Here is a 25,212-nt window from a genome sequence, read left to right as displayed (position 1 = left end):
GTTACACTGCTATCGTTAGCAAGCTAAGCATGCATAGCGCGACCCGTGTAACGTTAAGTAACTTGTGTTCCGCGGGGAAAGACTGGTCATCACTGCATACAACTTGGTTTAATCCAAATATCCATTCAGAAACTTTGTATTATGAAATAATTCTGGGATGTCTGACTATTTCCCTATGCCTTGTTTGGTGCGAGTTCAGCTGACACCGTTGACACGCCCACTACGCAAAGCGTGTGCTCTCACACACACACACACACTGCGCCGGTCATGCATCCACTTAACTCATGGAAAATATATCATTAGGCTATTGTTCTAAAGGTATCTCTACTAATAAAATGGAGTATTGAACCGTTTTTAACAGCTGGGTATTGGGTGGGCCATTCTGATTTAAGAACTTTCTAGATAAAATAGAAAGTCCCAAAATAGTTAATAGTTAATACTGCTTGTATTAATTGATCAAAAAGTAGCCATGTGCAGTAATATAGTTATATAAAAGAATAATAAAGCAATGTCGATTATGTTCTTAATAAAAAAAAAGAAATTCTTGCAAAATAATCAAAAAGAACCGATAAGAGTATCGATAAAGTACCAAACTGTTAAGCAGTATCGAATCGATAAGAGTAGTAGTATCGATAAAATCCTAACGATCCTAATCCATCCCTAATGAACACCGTTAATACACTGTTCTCTTCATTCATCACTGTTTGCACTATAATGGTAAAATTGTTATTTAAAAAAAGTGCCCCTAAAAAAGATTCTGTGCCCCTAAATTTTTCATTTAGGGGCACCTGTGCCCCTAGTGAAAAAGCTTAGCGTACAGCCCTGACATAGTGAAGGATGAGGTTATCGATTCAGCATTTGGAATGGGTGGGGGTTGGGAGAAGGAGCTGCAGATGTTTCTTTTCTCAAAGAAAATCGCAAAGTCTTCGGCAGAGAGAGGGGCGGAGGGGGGGGGGGACGGGGGTGAGGAGGGAGGACATGGTAGTGTGCAGTTTGCGATGGTTGTTGGCAGAGGCCTCGATCCTGTGGTGAAAGAAAGAAGCTTTGGCAGTAGTAATGGTTTTGGAGAAAGCTAACAAGAGGTTGTGATATGTGGCGATGTCAGCAGTGAGGTGTGTCTTTCTTTCTATACTTCCTTTCGGCCGCTCTCAGGACCTGTCTTTGTTCTCTCACTGCATCCGTCAGCCATGGACTGGGTGGGGAACGGTAGGTTACTCAGCGAGGGGACAGAGCTTGTCGAAGGAGGTTGAGAGGGCTGATAAGAGGGTGGTGGAGGTTGCCGTCTCTGGGGGGAGAGCAGAGAAGGTGTCACTCAAAGGTAGAGCGGATAGTATGTCAGAGGAGAGGGATAGGAAGCGCATGTTGCATCTGACTGAGACAGTTTGAGTTGGAGTGGATGGCTTGGGGTGAAGCATGAGAGTTAGAGAGAAGGATATGAAGAAATGGTCAGACCAATGAAGGGGAGTTACCGTGGTGTTGATGATGCTGGAGTTACGGGAGAATATGAGATCCAAGGAGTTGCCAGTGCTTTATGAGGCATGACAGTGGGAGTCAGGTCAAAGGATTGTAGGAGAGAGACCACTGTGTCTGTCTGAGATGAGTCAGGCAGGTTGAAGTTGCCCATTAGAAGGAGGGTGGTGCCATCTTCTGGTAAAGAGATTAGAAGCATGTCCAGCTCATCTGGGAAGTGATCGAGCGGACCTGGAGGCCTATAGCTTATTCCCAGCGGAAGAGTGCTGCCGAGTGCTTCCGCGTTTTCCCTGATTGGCTGCGACACGCCACGCGGCAGCGCGGCAGCCGCAGAGCGGAGCGGCAGAGCTTGCGGCATTATGTAGCTGTAATCCCTGATGTTTTTCATTCGACGCTTAGCTCAACTGGCAGCGCTGCGGTCCTGCGGTCCGTTGGTGACAAGTTCGAATCCCTTCAATTTTTTTAATTTTTTTTTAACGTGCATTCTTTCGCCGGTTAAGTTTAGGCATGTTAACTTAAGGTTAAGGTTAGGCATTGTTTTGGAGTTGGTTAAGGTTAGAAGGGTTAAGTTTAGGCGCTGTTAAGGAGCTGGTTAAGGTTAGAGTTTGTCTTAGAGAATGGCAATATTCTTTCGGAGTTGGTTATGGTTAAGGTTAGGCATGGTTAAGGTTAAGGTTAAGGTTAGGCATTGTTTCGGAGTTGGTTAAGGTTAGAAGGGTTAAGTTTAGGCGCTGTTAAGGAGCTGGTTAAGGTTAGAGTTTGTCTTAGAGAATGGCAATAGACAGCCTATTTCCGCGCTGCAGCTCTCTCGCGCTGCCGTGGTCACATGGGCGTCATGGCCAATCAGAGAAAACGCGGAAGCACGCGACGCACTCTTCCGCTGGGAATAAGCTACACGCGACCTGGAGGGCGATAGAGAGTAACAATGGTGAGATTGAATGGATTAGAGACAGATACTGCATGATATTGAAGAGAGGAGAGTGACAGCACTGGGAGTGGTGTTAAGTTTGTAGCCCATGCAGGAGATGTCATGAACCACGTCTGGAAGGTTGTGGTGTGTGAGTGAAGTTATAGTTTTTAGATAAGGCTGCAGGTGTTTACGAGTTATCCGGCGTTATCCAGGTATTGGTTAGAGCCAGGAGCTGTAGGTTTTGACTATGGGCGTAGGCAGTAATGAAGTCAGCTTTCCTGACGGCTGATTGACGATTACATAAGCCTCCACGTAGGGCTGGGCGATATGGCCTCTAAATGATAGCGCGATATTTTTTGGCCATATCGCGATACACGATATATATCGCGATATTTTGACATTTCCTCTAAATCACTTAAAAATGCTTGATTTAACCCTTTGATGCATACAGTCACGCCAATATGATGATTATAATAAGTCCCTGCAACATATGTTTGCATTATTAAACCATGAAGATGCTTTAAAAAATAATTTAATGAAAATGTACTAAGAGTAGTCTACTGACACACTAATAAAAAAAATTATTTACATCTAAGACAATTTATATAAAAACTCTTGGGTGCCTAAGACTTTTACACAGTACTGTGTTTTCTATCCACTTTAGCCAAACACACACACACATATATATATATATACAGTACACACACCCTACTGTGAGAAAATAATAATCACACACAAAGGTATAATGGCTTATAGCAGACTTAATGATTTTATAATATTTCAGATAATGAAATTTAATGTTTATATCATCAACTATCCAGTTAGTATTTATACTGTCTGTAACGTTTGGCTACTTTAAATCATTGAATGTAGAGAGAGAGCGAGAGAGAGAGAGAGAGGGGGCGAGAATGAACAAGAGAGCCAGCCCCCCCCCCCTCGGGTTTTGTTCTAGGTTCGCGTTTTGATCGTCTAAGCTGCCGTAGGTGATGACGTCACACTCGAATGTAAACAGGAAGAGATGGAGATGGAGACACACAGAGATGGAAATTTAATGATATACAGAAACGAATAACCAATAAATATGAAGTTATGTTAGGGCTGGGCGATATGGAAAAAAATCATATCGCGATAACGATATGATAATTTTATTTTATTTCTCGATATCGATAATTATCGAATTGTTATAAGTAAAAAAAAAAAAAAAAATTTTTTTTTTTTTTTTTTTAAACAATAGATGTATGTTTATTTTGCAGCAATTCTTTGTCATTGCCGCCATCTTTAGTGTTACATCCCCTCACACTCCAGTTCTCAGGCTGCAGCTGGTTTAAAAGCTAAAGTAAACCGGCTTCTCTGCTGGCTGTGGCTCCAGAGGAGTTGAACAGTTCTGGCTCTGCTAGTTTATTTTCGATCTTTTGGCGCTTTTTTGGTGGACCTCGTGACTGGAGTCTAGTTCTGCTAGCACACATAGCCTACTGTGTACAGGCGGTTTCAAAATGTATTTTAAATTAGAAAGCAAACAAAATAAATGGACAAGAGAAAAAGAAATCTGAATTTGGTCAGTATTGTCATTTGGACAAGCAAAGCCATTACTTTAAGTTGCAGGCAAGAAAGACAAGTCTGTCCACTGTCTCTGGTTTTAAAACTGCCCTGTTGCAGGTAAAAAAAAAAAAAAAAAAAAACGATTTTTCGATTTTTTTTAAATTTCTATATTCGATATCGATTATTAAAATATATCGCGATATTTATCGTTATCGTTATATCGCCCAGCCCTAAGTTATGTTTAAACTTCTGTTGTCAAGCGTTGTCAATATAACCCACCCCCTTTCCTCACGAATGGAACTAGTCTTGTGGAGTCCGCTTTGAACGTTTTCCAGGGTTAGCAGCTATCGCTAGTTAGCTTAGCATAATCCTAATGGATACCTTGGTTAGCAGCTACCGTTAGCTCATTGCTCGTGTCAATTAAATTACATGTTATTAAAGGTCCGCGCTGGTCTGTCTAATGAAATTACAACTGCAACATTATATCGCACTGTACAGCCCTGACTACACTAACGTTAGCCTATAGCTCCGCCGTCCCTGCTACACTCGGGACCAATACACTAACGTTAGCCTATAGCTCCGCCGTCCCTTCTCGAGGAAAGCACTGCGAGTGTCTCTCGGCCGCGGGCGGCGCCATATAAACTAAATACTCGATGTTCGCGATATAGTACAGTACTACATCTCGGGTAGAACAATCCGCGATACATCGAGTATACTCGATATATCGCCCACCCCTACCTCCACGTACAGTGGTATATTAGTGGCTGTGGGGGGGTAGGAGAGATTAGCCGGGTTGCTACCAAACTGCATTGGGTGGGTTGAATCTGGTCTGGAGGAGATGGGTACAAGGCACATTGTGGTGTCAGAGCAGCAGGGAGAAAGGTGAAGTAGGGGAGGAAGAGAGGTAGAGAAATAGCAGAGTGGGAGGGAAAGGAAAACATTTTCAGGGTAGAGTGATAGATAGGATAATGGTAGACTGGCAGTTTGGTATTCAAATTAATTAGTGGTGCATGATATATCGGCCGCCGATATAATATCAGCCAATATGGTAATTTTTTTACACATCGGTATCGTTCCGATGTCAAAATAGGGCAGATTTAAAAATAAAATAAATAAAGAATTTATATTTTATATTTATTTTTATCTAACATGTTTTGGTCTTAAATTGTTTAAAAATATCAGTCATTTCTGAAAATAAATTACAAAAGTAAAAAAAAAATCGTTTTGGAAAATAGCTCTTTATTTGATTATCATAAAAAAGTGTTTTCTATACAGAGATATCGACATCGGTAAATATCGGTATCGGCCAGAACAGCAATATTAATATCGGTATCGGCCACAATTTTCCCATCAGTGCATCGCTAAAATGTATTAATAATAAATAAAAACTGTATTTGTGTGTCTCCAGGACGGCAGGGTCGTGGTGAAGGCGTGCGAGGGTCTGATGCTGCTGGTCAGTCTACCGGAGCCTGCAGCGGCAAAATGTCTGACGGAGAACACGGAGCTGTGTGAGCTTCTGACGGATCGTCTGACGGCCTTCTACAAGGCTCTGCCTCAGTCCATGGACCCTCTGGACATCGAGACGGTGGAGGCGGTCAACTGGGGGTAGGTGTCTTGTACCGGGGGCCGGGCGGAGGACTCTCCACCTACTGGGAGTAGGTGTCTCATTTACAGTTAGTCATTTAGCTGACGCTTTTATCCAAAGCAACTTACAAATTGTGTACAACTAGCCAGCAGGGGGGTTCACCTCTGGCAGCGAAGTGTAAGTGATATTGTTCATCTAGCAGTGTTGAACTCAAGTGCTACACTCTGAGTGCATAGTTGTATAGACATATTGTATAGACCGGCGTAGGTGTCTCTTACTGGGGTAGGTGTCTCTTACTGGGGTAGGTGTCTCTTACTGGGGTAGGTGTCTCTTACTGGGGTAGGTGTCTCTTACTGGGGTATGTGTCTCTTACTGGGGTAGGTGTCTCTTACTGGGGTAGGTGTCTCTTACTGGGGTATGTGTCTCTTACTGGGGTATGTGTCTCTTACTGGGGTAGGTGTCTCTTACTGGGGTAGGTGTCTCTTACTGGGGTAGGTGTCTCTTACTGGGGTAGGTGTCTCTTACTGGGGTAGGTGTCTCTTACTGGGGTAGGTGTCTCTTACTGGGTTAATAATAATACATTGTATTTGTAGTGCACTTTTCGTTCACTAAGATCCCAAAGTGCTACAGGGTTAAAACATAATTAAACATATAGTTAAAAAACATAGTATAAAGAGAAAAGTAAAAACAACAACACAAGAAAAAAATAAAATCACAAGAAATAGCTAGCAATCAAAGGCATTTTGAAATAGAAATGTTTGTGTTGTGTTGTACTGTATAATGACAATACATTTGAATCTAAAGTTGTTTGAGTGAGTCACGTCTGCGTCATCAGCCACTCTCAAAGTAATTTTTTCCACTCATTTTAAATCCACTGATCGGAAGTGATCTTTACAATTTTGATAGCATTTTGCCGTTTTTATCACATGTTTTTGTTTTATGGGACATTTCCTGCTTGCTCTCATTTTAAACTGCACATTGTTTGCACTTTGTTTGCTGTTCTGGCTACGTGTTAGCCCAGGCAAATGTTTTTGCGTGATGGCTGTGTCATGTGAGGAGTGTGTGCTACTCCAGAAAGCAAACTTTCGGATGAACTGCAGAAAAAAGGCTCCCTTTTGTCCCCTCTTCATGGACGTCGCGTCTGGTCAGTCCAAACAAATTGCCTCTCTTGGTGCAACCATTCAGGACACAGTTACAGTGGGACCCCTCCACTTTCCATGCATTTCCCAGTCGTCGCTGAACCGAAAAAAGGCCCCCTCCATCACTTCACTGCTTTATACACCCGGCACTTCAATCTGCCTGAGTCATGCTTCTCTTCACTCCGCCAACGACCGCATGTGGATTAGACTGCCAACCCAGGATGATCAATCAATAGTAGTATAATGATCTATCAATGCTAATCGTGTTGTGATTGGGTTGCTCGTTAGCTTTACGAGACAGGACTGTCAGGATTCAGACTAAGTGGACACACTGATGTCTTCTGAGAAGAAGCCATTCATGACTGTTAAAGGTCCCATAGCATAGAAACCAGACCAGAATTCAGGACTGTTAACACTCAAGAACTCTGGTCTGTTGTCTATGTTACGGGACCTTTAAAGGTAGTCTACGCTCTATATCGTGTCAAACTAAACCTGAGCAAAGCGCTGCTAATTCACTTGCCAGCTGAATCCTTCCCACTGACTGACGTTTCAATAGCTGTGGCTCTGTCCCCGATCACCAAGAACCTAGGTGTGGTCCCTGACGACCAGCTCACCTTCTCTAGGTGTGGTCCCTGACGACCAGCTCACCTTCTCTAGCTGTGGTCCCTGACGACCAGCTCAACTTCTCTAGGTGTGGTCCCTGACGACCAGCTCAACTTCTCTAGCTGTGGTCCCTGACAACCAGCTCACCTTCTCTAGGTGTGGTCCCTGACGACCAGCTCAGCTTCTCTGGGTGTGGTCCCTGACGACCAGCTCAACTTCTCTAGCTGTGGTCCCTGACGACCAGCTCACCTTCTCTGGGTGTGGTCCCTGACGACCAGCTCAACTTCTCTAGCTGTGGTCCCTGACGACCAGCTCAACTTCTCTAGGTGTGGTCCCTGACGACCAGCTCAACTTCTCTAGCTGTGGTCCCTGACGACCAGCTCAACTTCTCTAGCTGTGGTCCCTGACGACCAGCTCAACTTCTCTAGCTGTGGTCCCTGACGACCAGCTCACCTTCTCTGGGTGTGGTCCCTGACGACCAGCTCAACTTCTCTAGCTGTGGTCCCTGACGACCAGCTCAACTTCTCTAGGTGTGGTCCCTGACGACCAGCTCAGCTTCTCTAGCTGTGGTCCCTGACGACCAGCTCAGCTTCTCTGGGTGTGGTCCCTGACGACCAGCTCAACTTCTCTAGCTGTGGTCCCTGACGACCAGCTCACCTTCTCTAGGTGTGGTCCCTGACGACCAGCTCACCTTCTCTAGCTGTGGTCCCTGACGACCAGCTCAACTTCTCTAGCTGTGGTCCCTGACGACCAGCTCAACTTCTCTAGCTGTGGTCCCTGACGACCAGCTCAACTTCTCTGGGTGTGGTCCCTGACAACCAGCTCAACTTCTCTGGGTGTGGTCCCTGACAACCAGCTCAACTTCTCTAGCTGTGGTCCCTGACGACCAGCTCAACTTCTCTAGCTGTGGTCCCTGACGACCAGCTCAACTTCTCTAGCTGTGGTCCCTGACGACCAGCTCACCTTCTCTAGGTGTGGTCCCTGACGACCAGCTCAACTTCTCTAGCTGTGGTCCCTGACGACCAGCTCAACTTCTCTAGCTGTGGTCCCTGACGACCAGCTCACCTTCTCTAGGTGTGGTCCCTGACAACCAGCTCAACTTCTCTAGGTGTGGTCCCTGACGACCAGCTCAACTTCTCTAGGTGTGGTCCCTGACGACCAGCTCAACTTCTCTAGCTGTGGTCCCTGACGACCAGCTCAACTTCTCTAGCTGTGGTCCCTGACAACCAGCTCAACTTCTCTAGGTGTGGTCCCTGACGACCAGCTCACCTTCTCTAGGTGTGGTCCCTGACGACCAGCTCACCTTCTCTAGGTGTGGTCCCTGACAACCAGCTCAACTTCTCTAGGTGTGGTCCCTGACGACCAGCTCAACTTCTCTAGCTGTGGTCCCTGACAACCAGCTCACCTTCTCTAGGTGTGGTCCCTGACGACCAGCTCACCTTCTCTAGGTGTGGTCCCTGACAACCAGCTCAGCTTCTCTAGCTGTGGTCCCTGACGACCAGCTCAACTTCTCTAGCTGTGGTCCCTGACGACCAGCTCACCTTCTCTAGGTGTGGTCCCTGACAACCAGCTCAGCTTCTCTAGCTGTGGTCCCTGACGACCAGCTCAACTTCTCTGGGTGTGGTCCCTGACGACCAGCTCAACTTCTCTAGCTGTGGTCCCTGACGACCAGCTCAACTTCTCTAGCTGTGGTCCCTGACGACCAGCTCAACTTCTCTAGCTGTGGTCCCTGACGACCAGCTCAACTTCTCTAGCTGTGGTCCCTGACAACCAGCTCAACTTCTCTAGCTGTGGTCCCTGACGACCAGCTCACCTTCTCTAGGTGTGGTCCCTGACGACCAGCTCACCTTCTCTAGCTGTGGTCCCTGACGACCAGCTCAACTTCTCTAGCTGTGGTCCCTGACAACCAGCTCAACTTCTCTAGCTGTGGTCCCTGACAACCAGCTCAACTTCTCTAGCTGTGGTCCCTGACGACCAGCTCAACTTCTCTGGGTGTGGTCCCTGACGACCAGCTCAACTTCTCTGGGTGTGGTCCCTGACGACCAGCTCACCTTCTCTGGGTGTGGTCCCTGACGACCAGCTCAGCTTCTCTAGCTGTGGTCCCTGACGACCAGCTCACCTTCTCTAGCTGTGGTCCCTGACAACCAGCTCAACTTCTCTAGGTGTGGTCCCTGACGACCAGCTCAACTTCTCTAGCTGTGGTCCCTGACGACCAGCTCAACTTCTCTAGGTGTGGTCCCTGACAACCAGCTCAGCTTCTCTAGCTGTGGTCCCTGACGACCAGCTCACCTTCTCTGGGTGTGGTCCCTGACGACCAGCTCAACTTCTCTAGGTGTGGTCCCTGACAACCAGCTCAACTTCTCTAGGTGTGGTCCCTGACAACCAGCTCAACTTCTCTAGGTGTGGTCCCTGACGACCAGCTCACCTTCTCTGGGTGTGGTCCCTGACGACCAGCTCACCTTCTCTAGGTGTGGTCCCTGACGACCAGCTCAACTTCTCTGGGTGTGGTCCCTGACGACCAGCTCACCTTCTCTAGGTGTGGTCCCTGACGGCCAGCTCAACTTCTCTAGGTGTGGTCCCTGACGGCCAGCTCAACTTCTCTAGCTGTGGTCCCTGACGGCCAGCTCAACTTCTCTAGGTGTGGTCCCTGACGACCAGCTCACCTTCTCTGGGTGTGGTCCCTGACGACCAGCTCAACTTCTCTGGGTGTGGTCCCTGACGACCAGCTCACCTTCTCTAGGTGTGGTCCCTGACGACCAGCTCACCTTCTCTAGGTGTGGTCCCTGACGACCAGCTCACCTTCTCTAGCTGTGGTCCCTGACGACCAGCTCAACTTCTCTGCTCATGTTGCCAGAACCTGCTGATTCCTCCTGAGCAACGTGAGAAAGATCCGTCCCTTCCTGACAAAAGAAGAAGCCACTCAACTCCTCCTTAAATCAACAGTCATGTCTCGCCTCGACTATTGCAACACTCTGCAGGCTGGTTTACCGGCTTGTGCCACCAAGGCGCTTCAACTCATTAAGGCTGTTTCCCCGAAGCCTGTTTTTGGGATTCGAACTTCGTCAGGGTTTTTCGAACGGACGTTCGAACCTTCGTTTTTAAAATTTTTTTTTTTTTAATATCCTCAAACTAAATCCTCAATTTGAATTAAGTGATTAATATGATTAAATTCGTATTTTTTCTTTTATTAAATCAACTTTTCAGCACCAGACCCAGCCCAGGGAGAAGCCCCAGCCCAACTAAATCAATTAAATCAACTTTCTAATGAATATAACTCATCAGTTTCTTTTAATACTATAATATTAGTGTAGCCTAATCTTTATCTGCAATTGTGAAGAAAAAAACCCATTGGTTTAAACAGAATTAATAGAAAAAAAGAATAAAAAATAAAAAATTCGAAAGTTGGTTTAGAATTCGAATGCCAACGTAACGAACGAAGGTTCGAATGTTCAAACGTTTGGGCTCAGCCCTACAACTCATACAGAACGGCTCCATGCTACCTCCGGTCAATGATCTCTAACTGCACACCCTTAAGGCGCTTCAACTCAAACAGAATGCATTGACCCGTCTGATCTCCAGCCTACCAAAGTCAGCCCACGTCACCCCACTTCTCAGAGAGCTGCACTGGCTTCCCATTGCCGCACAAATACGCTTCAAGTTCCTTGGCCTGTCATTCTGTACAACAAGGGTAACGGCTCCCTCCTACCTGCGGTCAATGGTCTCTTTAGGGCCCTTTCTCACTCACTCTATTCGTTTCTATTTCGTTCCGTTCTTCCCGTACCGAGATCTGATCCGAACTCTCCCCCCCCCCTCTCCCCCCTCTAGTTTGTGTACACACTTCATTCTGGGTGCGCTCTGGGTTTTGTTTACGGTTTGCGTTTTGAGCTTGTAAGCTTGCCGTAGTCGATGATGTCACGCTCAAAATGTAAACACAGGAAGTGTTCACACGGAGACTGGAGAATGGATGTTGATATAAATGTAGCAGGGTGGATTATCCCTGCTTCGTGGGAACGGTTGCTGGCAGTCAGGAGGTAGCTGGACACAGCAGAACTCGGTCTGGCTGCACCCTCGTCTTTGGGCCTGGGGCGTCGACTGGAGGCTGGTAGTGTGAGTGGATGGGGCCCGGGATTTACCAACCTGGTCTGGTACTCTGGTCTTCCTTCCCTGTCGCAGGGCGGTCAGCAGTACTCCCCAACACGCTCCCACTCCTCCCAGTCGCTCCTTAGACCCTCCCACACCTCGTGACTGAATTGTAATCAAATACTCTGAGTTCCCCCCGCAAGCAGTACCCTCCCTCAATGACCCTAGAAACCTGACAATGAAAAGGGGAGAGTTGGGTAGGAAGGGGTTAACCATATATATACGTTACCCACACCAAAAGAGTTAATGCAGGGCACAGGAATGGACACGCACACAGAACCCCATTCAAGTCTTTATGTTAATTGTACTGTTCAGTTACAATTATTTAATACTAAGGGCCAATTGGGCTGAAGTCCTACTATAGCCCCTGCTGTTCAACTCAATACCTCATAAACACGTATATTATGCACCCACCTCTGGGTTACTATCAGGGATAATATACTTCACGGTGTTTGACTCACCACCCACGTCTGGGTCTTCACCCTGTATAATACCTCAACAGGCTTTAATTATACGGTCAGAATAATACCTCAAAAGGCTTTAATTATAATGCACCAGGTCTGTAACTTCCCCCCTCAGGGAATGGTTAATTGAATGGGAAAATATTAATACACACACATTGTATCACGCTCAAAGAAAAGGAAATAAAACCAAAAGTGTGGGCCCACAATTACCAAAACAAAAGCCCTATGCTAATGCCGGCATGTAATGTAATGTTTGGGGTCTGCAGTTAGCAACGTTAACTTCACCCGCAGGCCGCTCCACACTGTGTAAGGTGTAATAGATCCTGGGCGCCGAAGCCCTAATGTTTACTCTACCAAAATGGCGGCCGCGCCGCTCCACCACCGTCCTGGTGGCAAGATGGCGTCGAACACTCGCGCCGCAGGTGCTGGCAGGCGGAGCTATAGCAGAGAGGCAGTGCTGGCTGAGCTGGTGCTGGGCGACCTCTGCTGGACGGGACGGCTCCCGTGTTGGCTGCTCTCCAGCCGGCGCAGAATGATGGTAGAACCGCCGGTGAAGACGGCTGCTGACGGCCAGAGCAGAGTGTTCGCAGGTCCACACCCGTAGCTGCACGCAGTCTATACCGGCACTGTAACTAAGTATAACACGAGCAATACTACTGTGATCCTTAGCCGCACGCTACCTATACCGCTCACTGTAACTAGGTATAACTCGACTGTTAGTGCCTGGCTCTGCACTTAGTGTTCATATCATACCACTGGTACTGCTAGGATATCGTATCCACTAGCCAGTACTTCCTATCACCCGTCTCTGTTCCACGGGGCACTCCGGCATAACGTCAGCAACGGGGCTATCCCGAGCCCCCCCGTTAGACGTGACTTCTCGTTGTCAAGTTCACTGCCGAAGAGAACGACTTCCGCTGCACTCCTCCCTTTATCATCTCTCAGCTCTCTCCGCCACTCTCTGCCTGCTACTGCCCCCTGCTGGTCCCGCCTGCCAGTCACAAGGGGGACGCACTGTAAAATATGAATCAATACTGTCATTTATGATCCGTATTCACATGTTCTTTGGCCGGGGACGTTTGTGTCATTGTTCGTGTGAATCAATGACACTAGTTAGAATGTCTTTGTGTACAAAAAGGGATATAAACACAGTCAGCAGTTCTGAATAATATACCATATTTTCCAGACTGCTACATAAAGATACAAATAACTAATAAATATGAAGTTATATTTGAACCTCTGTTGTCAAGCCTTGTCAATATAACCCACCCCCATTTTCTCACGAATGGAACTCTGTTGTAGAGTCCGCTTTTGATCGTTTTGCAGCGTTAACAATAACGCTAAGCTAACGGCTAACGCTAACGTTACTGCAACATACTAGTAACTCGCATCGATTATATTGAATGTCATTGATCTACTGGTCGACCGAAAAATGTAAACGGGAATGTCTTAACACGACTGCGGACTCTGGATGTTGATATAAAATGAACAAATTGCCAATAAATATGAAGTTATATTTTATCACGAATGGATGGTGTTGTAGAGTCCGCTTTTGAGCGATCTACTGGTCGACCACGGCCGACTTGTTGGGCACCACTGGTCTAATAGAAATAAATGCATTCGAACAATGTTATAGACATAGCAATGGCAAACAAAATTTATGACGTTATGTCAGCACCAGGCGCCACGCCCGTGAAAAGGTACAAGCTCGCAAAGCCACACCCCCCGTTCTCCCGGGACCGACCCCGAGACCACCTCTGCCAGCTGGTCCCGTTCAGCGGGGGGTGAAACGATTCAGCGCCGTTTCGCACCCCAAAAGTGGTGAGTGAGAACACTGCCCCCCGTGCTCCGGGACGGTGATTCGGTACAAAAGGCTGAGTGTGAAAGCCCCCTAACTGCACACCCTCAAGACCTCTACGCTCTGCATCTTCTGGTCGCTTGAGACCCACTCCTCTTTAGGCTCAATTTGTAAGTCACTTTGGATAAGGCATCAGCTAAATAACTAAATGTGTCAAGATATATGGTTACACCTCTACTTTTGTATACATGTTACCTTGGAAACAAGCCTCCACTGCAGCACTGTGAGAGTTGGTTTCATGATGTCAGTCAAAATGCTTTGCTTTTTTTCCACTGCATTTAAAATGACTTTTGATCTAGTCTTACTTACTAGACCCGATTCATAGTTTCTAAATATTGGTCTGTATCATCTTCTTGGAGTACCTTATGGCAAAGTTAATTTAGATAGAATATAAGGATGAAATATCAATATAAAATATAAGGATGTAATATCAAGATAAAATATAAGGATGAAATATAAGCATGTAATATAAGGATGAAATATCAAGATAAAATATAAGGATGTAATATCAAGATAAAATATAAGGATGAAATATAAGCATGTAATATAAGGATGAAATATCAAGATAAAATATAAGGATGAAATATCAAGATAAAATATAAGGATGAAATATCAAGATAAAATATAAGGATGAAATATCAAGATAAAATATAAGCATGAAATATAAGCATGTAATATAAGGATGAAATATCAAGATAAAATACAAGGATGAAATATCAAGATAAAATATAAGGATGTAATATAAGGATGAAATATCAAGATAAAATATAAGCATGAAATATCAAGATAAAATATAAGGATGTAATATTAGGATGACATCAAGATAAAATATGAGGATGAAATATCAAGATAAGATATAAGGATGAATTATCATGATGGAATATATGGATAAAATATCAAGATAATCTTTAATGTCCTGTTCCGCTGTTTCTCCTCCAGGCTAGACGTGTACAACCTAAAGGAGGATGCTGCCATCTTCACAGGGAAGAGAGCTCTGATCTCCTTCCTGTCCTGGCTTGACTACTGTGACCAGCTCATCAAAGAGGCTCAGAAGGTCTGGCTTCACCTGTCTTTCAACTGTATCTAGAGAGGGATATATTATGTTATGTTATATTTCTTTTATTTTTTGGGATTATCTCCCACAAACCTGAACGTTATTGCCATAAAACAGAACGCAGTTAGTTTCTCTACCTTTCTGTGAACGTCTTGCAAAAAACGGTGTTGCAATACGATGAAAAATGGTGGAGAAATTTACATTATAAAAAAGATGGCAGAATTCAGTACTGTATCTACAAAACCTTCTGTTTAATCATCTTCCCTTTATTCATTTGCTTAGATTTTTCAAGTCTGGTAAATTTTAGCATGGTGTTATTCACAGTCGAAGCTAAAACATTTTTTAAATAGAATACATATTCTCCTTTGGTTCATTACAATTTACTCAAGCCTAGTAACAGACACACTATTTCTGACACTGATCCATATGTTCCTAAATTCAGATACCAAGAACATGCAAATGGACCATTTAAAAAAAATTGTAAATGTTTATTCTACGTCCTTATGGAATGAGTTAAAAAGTTAAAAGAAATATATATATTATGATATTTTTTATTATAATTTTTTTATGGATGGAAGAGCCGCACATTGACGGGCAAAGAGCCGCATGCGGCTCGGCCACCCCTGAAATAGAGTAACATAGGTCTGAACTTGAGTTGTAGAAAAACTTGTTACTCACAATTTCTGTAGTAGTTGCAATATCCAAATATAGTATTTCCAACACCCTTGGTCCATAGCTGAAGTCTTATGTAGTACATGTCCAAATCTTATAAAAATCCGTTCAGAAATTAGTGATTAGGAGCGATTTTGGTCAACTGCCGGTTTCAGTTTTCTCATTGACTCCAATGCATTCAGCGGTTTTTTCTCTTCCTGTTTTCGCTTGTGACTTTTCACCTAAATCCCTGATTCGCTCATCCCCACGTGGGGTATAATTGGAAAGCCACACTGATTCGTTACAACCCTGTCCAATAATTTTTGAGATCGCCAAATGATTAACGGAGCTAGAGACCCGGGAGTCGCGGGTGGTAAAAAAAAAGAAAGTCTGCAGTGTATTTTGGCGCACGCCTCACATATCGGCATGTACCTCGAGAACCGCTGAACGGATTTTGTCGCCTGAAACGGCAATCGACAGGCAAATAGGGCTTTAATTTAATATATATATATATTGTATTAAGAAATATGCACACCCAGACACAGACACAATATTTCCGACACTGGGAATACATTCCCTGAGGTCCATAGATGTCAAGAACATGCAAATGGACCTTGTAGAAGTGGAGCAATCTTCCATTTACTTGGGTATGTACTTTTAGGCGAATTTTCTGAAAATATGGCTAGGGCTTAAGAGGTTAACAAACAACATCAGTATATTAACAAACTACAACATCAGTATATTAACACTATGGTCGCCGATGACGTGTTTAGACGTCATTCCTAGCCATGCCCATTCTGCCGAAGACGCCGTAACTCGTCTTTGATATCAATATTTCAAAAATCTGTGATCTAAATCATATTTCCCCTCCGGAGCCCTGAGATACACTGCAAAGCTCCACTCAACTCTCTAGCGGTTCAAGAGCGCCATCTGGTGGCCGATCGGCAGATCGCCAACAGGAAATGACTCGTCGAACCGGAAGTGCTCATCCATATGTCGTCCGGGCACTCGCTATCGTTAGAGAGATTCCGTCTTGACACAGTGAACATCGATCGGTGCAAATAACTCGAAAAAACAACATGATTTGGACATATATACTATTATACAACCTGGAAATGGATCGGGCATGTCTCCATCCCATAATAGAAAAAATTCTGTTCCCCGCTCATCTGCCAGCGGCGCGAGGAAGCCACGGTGAGTTGCAGCGTTATATTCTAACTAAGGCTGTCAAATATATCGCGTTAATATCGCGTTAACTCCCGATTCTATTAATGCCACAATTTTTTTTAACTCAAGATTAACTAAAAAAAAGATTTTTTTTTTTTTTTACTAGACTTCACTCAGGTGTATTATTGATGCTCTCATTGATACTATGTTTGTTTCTGAAGTGTGTGTGTGTGTGTGTGTGTGTGTGTGTGTGTGAGATATAGAGAGAGAGGGGGGTGAGAGAGATGAGGAAGGGGCAAAAGAGAAAAAGAGCTGGGAGAGTGTGTGTGTGAGGGAGAGAGGGGGGTGTGTGATTAATCAGCCCTTGTGTGTGTGAATGTAACAAGTTCCTAACGTTTTCTTTCCCCTATTATTTCATGCACACTTTATTCATTGTTTTAAATTATTATTTTCTTTTAAGTTATTTTGTGCATCACTCTGTTTTGAATTTGATGCAAATTTGCAATGCATGAGGGTCATCCTTTTGTGTTAACACTTTGGGTGCCGGGAGCCGTCTTTAGACGTCTTTGCTGGCCATGCTAAAGTTGCCGGGGGACGCTGTACGTCGTCTTTATATCAATATTTCAAAAATCTGCGATCGGATTCATAATGTCCCTCCGCTGGCCTGAGATCCACCAGCAGGACCCACTGAGCTCTCTGGCGGTTCAGGAGCGCCATCTGGTGGCCGATCGGCGCAAGCGCTTAACAGGAAGCGCACTAGAGGTTTTGCTAGACGTCCGTATTGCTTCCGGCCACTCGGTACATGTCCCGTGACTCTAGCTCGTCACTCTACATAGCGATCGATTGCCAATAACTCGATAAACAACATGATTTGGACGTATATACCATTATACAAGCTGGAGATGGACCGGGTAATAATATATCCCATAATGATACAATTTCTACTCGACGATGATCGCCCAACGGCGCGCAGAGACTGGGGTGAGTTTCAGCGTGTAACGTTACCGTCTTCGATAATAACTGATATTATCAACATTTGACCCACATTAGATGATTGGTATAACGCTGCCCACGGAATTATAAACGCCCCCTCGCCCATCCGGTCAACATCAGATGACGTGTAGTAACTTCTAGAAGTACGTCTAGTTGGAATTTTTTATATCGCGCTGATTGCCATCAAACTGTATTTCATCATCAATATAATGCATTTGGGGCTATATATCACGTTCTGGAGAAAGCTGCAGAAAGAGATGAAAACATACTTATACATTAGAGATTAGACCATACTTTACTATGAATATGTGAATGAAAAAGTTTAACGTTGCTACACAATGAACAATACATATAGGACTTTGAATGGGCCCTAATAATGGCAATGTAGCAATAGAATTTAAAAAGTTATAGCCCTGCAAAGAAGGGGACTTTCTCCATAGACAAATAGCGCTGGCAATCTATGGTATATCATTAATTTAACCTTAGGCAACCAAAGTGTTAAATGGCTGCACAAAGCAAGCATTTGTTGACTCGCATGTTGATAAGAGTATTAAAACTTGGAACTTGAAAAAGATCTGTTTAAAGGGGCTATGCACTGCTATTCCTAGCACTATTTGGGCAACTTTACACAATTCCTGTTAGTCTATTGAAGACATTTGTAATTTTTTTTTCAAAAAAATTCATTGTTTTATATTTCTAATCAAGTACTCGAAACCATCATTTTTCAGCCTCGAGAAATCAGGCTGTTATGGCCTGGCTCCGCCCATAAGCACTTTGAGTGACAGTCAGACCACAGTCTGCACTGGTAGAGGGAGGGAGGGGGGGGAAGAGAGAGAGAGTTCAGTTCAGTTCAGAGTTTTTATTTGCCACATGGAATAATACAATCATAGTTTCTTCATTAAAAAATCATAAATAGTCATTCCATGGACAAAAGGAGCAGGAAGAAGAATACATTTTATAGTTATATAGTTACCTGCCCCTTATTCCTAAACTAACATGTATTTTCTTAATGGTCGGCGTATAACCTTATTTACACAAATAATCATTTATACCATGAGAGAGAGAGAGAGAGAGAGAAGCCCCTCCCTCTCTCTTCCTTTTTTTCTTTCTATCACTCTCCCGTTCGGAGGTGTGTGTCGTGCGGACCTCCGTGCGGCAGGTCCCCCCCCAAGTGCCCCCTCTCTCTCCCTCCCTCCCTCTCTTCCTTTTTTTCTTTCTATCACTCTCCCGTTCGGAGGTGTGTGTCGCGCGGACCTCCGTGCGGCAGGTCCCCCCCCCCCCCCCCAAGTGCCCCCTCTCTCTCCCTCCCTCCCTCTCTTCCTTTTTTTCTTTCTATCACTCTCCCGTTCGGAGGTGTGTGTCGCGCGGACCTCCGTGCGGCAGGTCCCCCCCCCCCCATGTGCCCCCTCTCTCTCCCTCCCTCCTTCTCTCTTCCTTTCTGTCCTTTCTCTCCCACTCGGCTCTCGCTGATGAGACGAGGCAACTTTTTTCTTTTCTTTCTTTCAATCTCCCGTGTGGCGCGCGGCCGGCAGGTACCCCCACCCCCCCCCCCCAAGTGCCCCCTCTCTCTCCCTCCCTCCCTCTCTCTTCCTTTCTCTCGGCTCCCTCTCGGCTCTCTCTTCCTCTCGGCCCCGCAGCCCCACTCGCTGTCTAGTCTAGGTAGAATGGGGGCGGGCATTAGCTCCAACCACAGAGCCAATCGCATCACTGTGTCTATCCACAGCGCCCAGTGACGTGCTCAGGGACTTCAAATCAAAATGACCCGATTTACTAGAGGCACAGAGGGGTTGGGCTGAAACGGAGCAATTCGCCAATATGGTATTTAGACCCTAAAACACATTGACACGAACTCCTATTACTATAATACAATGCTAGAGACTGAAAAATGACATTTATAATGCATGGGACCTTTAAGGTAAAAAAAAAATTAAAAATAAAAATGCGATTAATTTGCGATTAATCACGAGTTAACTATGGACAATCATGCGATTAATCGAGTTAAATATTTTAATCGTTTGACAGCACTAATTCTAACGTGTTCCATATAAACTGCTATGATGACCATATGACCCACACTGGATGAATCATCTAACGCTGCCCACGGAATTATAAACGCCCCCTCGCCCATCCGGTCAATATCAGATGATACGTAGTAACTTCTAGAACCACGTCCAGTTGAAATTTTTTATCTCGCGCCAATTGCTATCAAACTGTATTTCATCATCAATATAATGCATTTGGAGCTATAAATCAAGTTCTGGAGAAAGCTGCAGAAAACGATAAAAACATACTTATACTTTAGACCATATTTTAGTATGAATATGTGAATGAAAAAGTATATCGTGGCTACACCCTGAACAATACATATACGACATTGAATGGGCCATAATAATGGCAATTTAGCAATAGAATTTAAAAAGTTATAGCCCTGCAAAGAAGGGGAACTTATCCATAGACAAATAGAGCTGGCTAGGGATGGTAAATTATGAATTTGAACCATGGCGATCAAAGTGTTAAAGGTCCCATGTCTTATAAATTGCCTTTTCCAGTGTTTAGCATTGTTTTCTAGCAATGTGGAGTTGTATCAATGGGGTCTGTGTCTCTAATTCTCATTTTGGCTTATCAGTCCAGTTCACATGTCACGAGATCCTCCCCCATTGAACTAAGTCATTCTGAATATCGCGTATCTGTGACGTAGAAGAATTCTCATCTGCATAACTAACGCCCTCTCTATGGTTGTAGTGCACACTCAACCATTCGCTCAACAACAGAGAGAGTGGAAATACTGACACTCACTCAAACGGGTTGACGTTGTGCTGTTGCCGACAGAGAGAGAGCAGAGAACGAGGGAGAGAGAGAGAGGAATACGGAGCATCTTACACACACTCCCGACTGCGTGTGTGTGTTTCCCCACACGCACGCAGTCGGGAGTGTGTGTAAAATGCTCTGTATCCCTCTCTCTCCCACTCTATCTCTCTATGTCTCTCTTTGTCTGCCAGTGCAGACTGTGGGTGACTGTCACTCAAAGCGTTAATGGGCGGAGACAGGCCAAAACAACTCGAAATCTTGAAGTGGAAAAATGCTGCTTTAGAGTACTTGATTAGAAATACAAAACAATGAATAAAAAAAAAAAAAACATACAGATGTGTTCCATAGACTCACAGGAATTGTGTAAAATTGCCCACATAGTGAAAAGAATAGCAAAACATGGGACCTTTAACAAACTACAACATCAGTATATTAACAAACTACAACATCAGTGTATTAACAAAGCCAGGAAGGAATGAAGTTGTACTGCCTATAAAATAGTAGATAATGTTAGTCAAACTATAACATGATGTGATAAGATGCTTCAGTATGGCTCAAACTTAGCATGGTAACCTTGTTCATTAGTAACCTTGTCATGTCATGATATTTGGAAATTGTAAAATAATCACTGATCCTCAACTGAAAAATTGAGAGAGTATATACAAACAAGTTTCTAGGGGTCTTAATAGACTACAAACTCTGCTGGAAACCCCACATAAAATATTTGTGTTCAAAGTAGTTAGCGAGAAGTATTGGTATACTGGGCAAGACTAGGTATATCCTGAATCAGAAAACTCTATATACATTATATTGCACACTCATTGTACCATATCTATCATATTGTGTTGAAATCTGGGGAAATACTTATAAAAGCAACTTACAAAAGATATGCACACTGCAAAAAAGATAGTACATCATGGTAGATATTTAGATCACACAAATAGTCTGTTTGTAAGGAGTCAAACATTAAAATTCATGGACTTAATCAAATTCAAATCTGCACAAATTATGTTTCTGGCAATAAAAAACAAATGACCAAGCAACATTCAAAAAATGTTCACGGCTAGAGAGAGTGTTTATAATTTTAGAGGGACATTAGCTTTAAAGCAACCTACGGTACATACAACTCTTAAAAGTATGTGCATTGCAGTTTGTGGGGTATCACTCTGGAATGGTCTGGATGCGAATATAAAATTAAGCAAAAATATCAATAAATTTAAAGGTAGCTATAAACAAGCACTTATGGACACATAAGAGAGAGGAGCTTGAGCAGTAATGTGACTGCCTATTATTTTTCCTCATTTGGATATTTGGATATATAAAAAAACTACTTTTATTTTATTATTTGTTATATAATTTTTTTTTTATTAAATTATAATGTCAAATATTGTAAGGAAGGGGCAGGGCTTGATAAGTTGTTTTACTTCCCCCTGTTCCTTCTCGAACACTTATTGTGTGGAAATAGTCTTTGACTATTTACCTTTTTGTTTTTTAAACTTGTTTTATGTTTCTATGTTCGAGACAAATCAAAATCAAATCAAATTTTCAGGTTTATCACATACTTCATACCACAGTATACAGTACTGTTACTACTGGTCGGATGATTTAGTACTGAACAATTCCAGACACTGATTAGATTAGATTAAATAAAAATATTAATAATAATAATTTATATTTATTATTATAAATAATGTCCTGTAATAACTTTATTTATATAGCACCTTTCATACATGGATTGCAGCTCAAAGTGCTTCACAGCAAATTGCATAAAATGAACATAGGCATAACATTTGCATACAGTTGACAGAATAAAAGCAATGTAGAAAGTGCAGACATAAGAATAGGCATAAAATAAGTACAATAAGTACAGTGTTGTCATTATACAGCACAGTACTGGGTCTGACTCATGCAGCATGCTGTGTTTTGATGCATCACACTGCTGTGCAAAGTAATTTTTATACATAAAAGCTACAGAATGCTGATGTTCTGTTCTTGTTCCCAGTCGTCGGCTGTGGTTCTGGCCAGGACCGTCAGAGAGAGGTTCTTCACGGAGGTCATGGAGCCTCAGCTCATGCAGACGTGAGTCGCTTCTGGTTTTCCTCTTTCTATCAAGAGCTTTTTCTTGATCTTTATTGATGGTTAACCCTTTCACTGCCACACGGCAGAAGGTTAACCCTTTACTATCACACAACCGATGGTCGCCTATTACATTATTATAAACAGATCAGCTCAAAAGTGCTTTACAGTAAAAGTGCAGGGAAGCCTATTTAAAGGAACACGCCAACATTTGGGGAAATTAGCTTACCGTCTTCTCCAGAGAGAGACAAGAAGATAGATACCAGTTTCCTCTCTGTGCGTTCAGTAGAAAGCTATCTGGCTGCATTTTAGTAACCGTGTGTGTGCGTTTGTGCATGTGTGTGTGTGTGTGTGTGTGCGTTTGTGCATGTGTCCATGTGTGTGTGTGTGTGTGCAGGTCTGAGGTGGGCATCCTGACCTCCACAGCCTTGTTGAACCGGATCATCCGCCAGGTGACGTCACAGGCTCTGCTGCAGGAGACTGTGTTCTTCCTGCTGGGGGAGGAGAGGGGGCCGGAGACCCTGAACACCGCAGGTCTGAACCCCCTCCGGCACCGGCTCATTGAGCACTGTGACCACCTGTCTGACGAGGTGAACACAACACACAGCACACACAGTTATTAATAACATTCATATCCTCTATTCTGTATTCAGATAGTGTGCGACCGGGTCATATCCCTACCTAGTGTCACTGAGTAAGGTCTGACCTTATATTACTGTAGTTAGGGTCAGATCTGACCTTATATTACTGTAGTTAGGGTCAGATCTGATCTTATATTACTGTAGTTAGGGTCAGGTCTGATCTTATATTACTATAGTTAGGGTCAGACCTGACCTTATATTACTGTAGTTAGGGTCAGATCCAGTGGCGGCTGCTGACCAAATTTTTTGGTGAAGCACAAATTATTATGTTATATTAAATTATATTTTTAAAACATCCCCCAATGTGTGTGTCAGTGGTGGCTGGTGAGTTCAGAAATTGGGGAGGACGGGAGAGACACTCACAGCTTTACTCCCAAGACACAATGCAAGTCAAGAACGTATCACCAGATCAGAGGTTATACAGCAGGCCAGGCACATACCCAATAGCATTGATTAGGCAATCATTAGGCAACTACAGTACAGCTACAGCTGTACAGTCTCCTCACCACCAGATGTATATTTCTCTCCCACCCACCACCCCCTCCTAATGTACAGTCTCCTCCCCATCATATGTATATACTCTGTCAGGATCTATGAGTAACAGTACTGCATATTTGGATACCGCATATGTCACAAATGTATCAGTATTAAATACTGTGTGTATTGAGCCGTACTGTATTGTACCCATTCTGCAATCTGTTAAATAAAGTTTTCATTCATTCATTAATTTGCTGTCTCGTTATAACACAAACAGCTCACCATGAACCATGACCAGCTGACGTTAGTTAGCATCCAAGCTAGCCTGATAACGTTAGTAGTTATTAGCATCCAAGCTAGAAACTGCTAGGCTGCCTGCTTACCTGCAATAATGTGGTCATCCTCCTGGACAGATAGACTTGTTAAATCATAATATCCACAGTGGTGTGTTGTGCTGGTCCTCAGTAAATGTCCCGCGGCGAAAAATAAGTTGCTATTAAAGTGCTAAATGTTAGATACACTAATATAGAGGTTTCAAACGTGCCCGCTCTGTTAAAAAAAATGCAATCAATCCCGCGAGGGGATGACGTTCACGTTGTCACGTTTCAGGCGCCGCCCCTCTGCGTAGCAATCAACAGTATGCAACTGCAGAGCCGCAGAATTGGCACCATTCTCTGATTGGATTTCAAGGCTGTCAATCATTCAAACCCCCATTCAATGGCAAGAGCTTAGATGCACGGACCGGGCTTAGATGACGTTAATAGCCTATTTTGATTGGCTTTATATTAGGGATGCTCGATATTGGCTTTTTTACCGATACCGATATTCCGATATTGTCCAACTCTTAATTTCGATACCGATACCGATATCAACCGATACCGATATATGCAGGGTTTCCCCCCAAAAAAACTGAATAATTTCAGGTAATTAATAATTGCACTGGATGCATTCAAAAGGCTTTCTAAATGTAAGCATTATCTGTGCAAAATATGATAATTAAAAAAGTAAAAATTAACATTACATATCTCTTGTTGTTGAATTAAACCAACATGCATACTTTTGACAATAAATAAAATAAGAATTGGTTCTTACTTGCTTGCCTGGGTAAATAAAGGTTAAATAAATGTAAAAAAACAAAAAAAAAAAATTCTCGATACCGATATTTTCCGATATCACATTTTACCGCCGATATCGGCCGATAATATCGGTCGGCCGATAATATCGGACATCCCTACTTTATATTCATCCCGGTCAGCCCGTGCAGGGAAAGTTGCACCAGAGTGATTGACAGCTAGCCATTACTGACTGCAGAGGCCTGATCAGAGAGCTCAGAGCTGTCACTTTTGGCCATTTTTGAAGAAAAGAAAATCCACTGGCATTTCTTTACAGAGGAAAACATTTCTAATAAAAAAAATAACAATAATAATTAAAAAATTTATATATATGTAAATTAATAATAATTATGAATTATGAGTGAATTTATGTTTCACGTGTTGTCATGGAGAAACCTCCACTGGTCAGATCTGACCTTATATTACTGTAGTTAGGGTCAGGTCTGATCTTATATTACTGTAGTTAGGGTCAGATCTGACCTTATATTACTGTAGTTAAGGTTGTAGTCTGACCTTATATTACTG

The 25,212-nt window shown here is 43.6% G+C and overlaps 1 protein-coding gene across 1 annotated transcript in view; it reads left to right on the top strand.

Annotated features, from left to right (window-relative positions):
- fhip2a (FHF complex subunit HOOK interacting protein 2) overlaps positions 1–25,212 on the top strand; it is a 64,220-nt gene that overhangs the window by 14,399 nt on the left and 24,609 nt on the right. Inside the window, exons 7-10 of the mRNA XM_084321483.1 lie at positions 5,328–5,524; positions 14,648–14,762; positions 22,384–22,460; positions 22,855–23,047. Of these exons, the coding sequence (XP_084177609.1) occupies positions 5,328–5,524; positions 14,648–14,762; positions 22,384–22,460; positions 22,855–23,047 (582 nt within the window). The remainder of the gene's footprint in view (positions 1–5,327; positions 5,525–14,647; positions 14,763–22,383; positions 22,461–22,854; positions 23,048–25,212) is intronic.

Source organism: Notolepis coatsorum, assembly GCF_963971535.1.
Source record: "Notolepis coatsorum genome assembly, chromosome: 9".
Taxonomy (NCBI): domain Eukaryota; kingdom Metazoa; phylum Chordata; class Actinopteri; order Aulopiformes; family Paralepididae; genus Notolepis; species Notolepis coatsorum.
The sequence above is the reverse complement of the archived record's forward strand: the minus strand, read 5'-3'. Positions and strand labels throughout refer to the sequence as shown.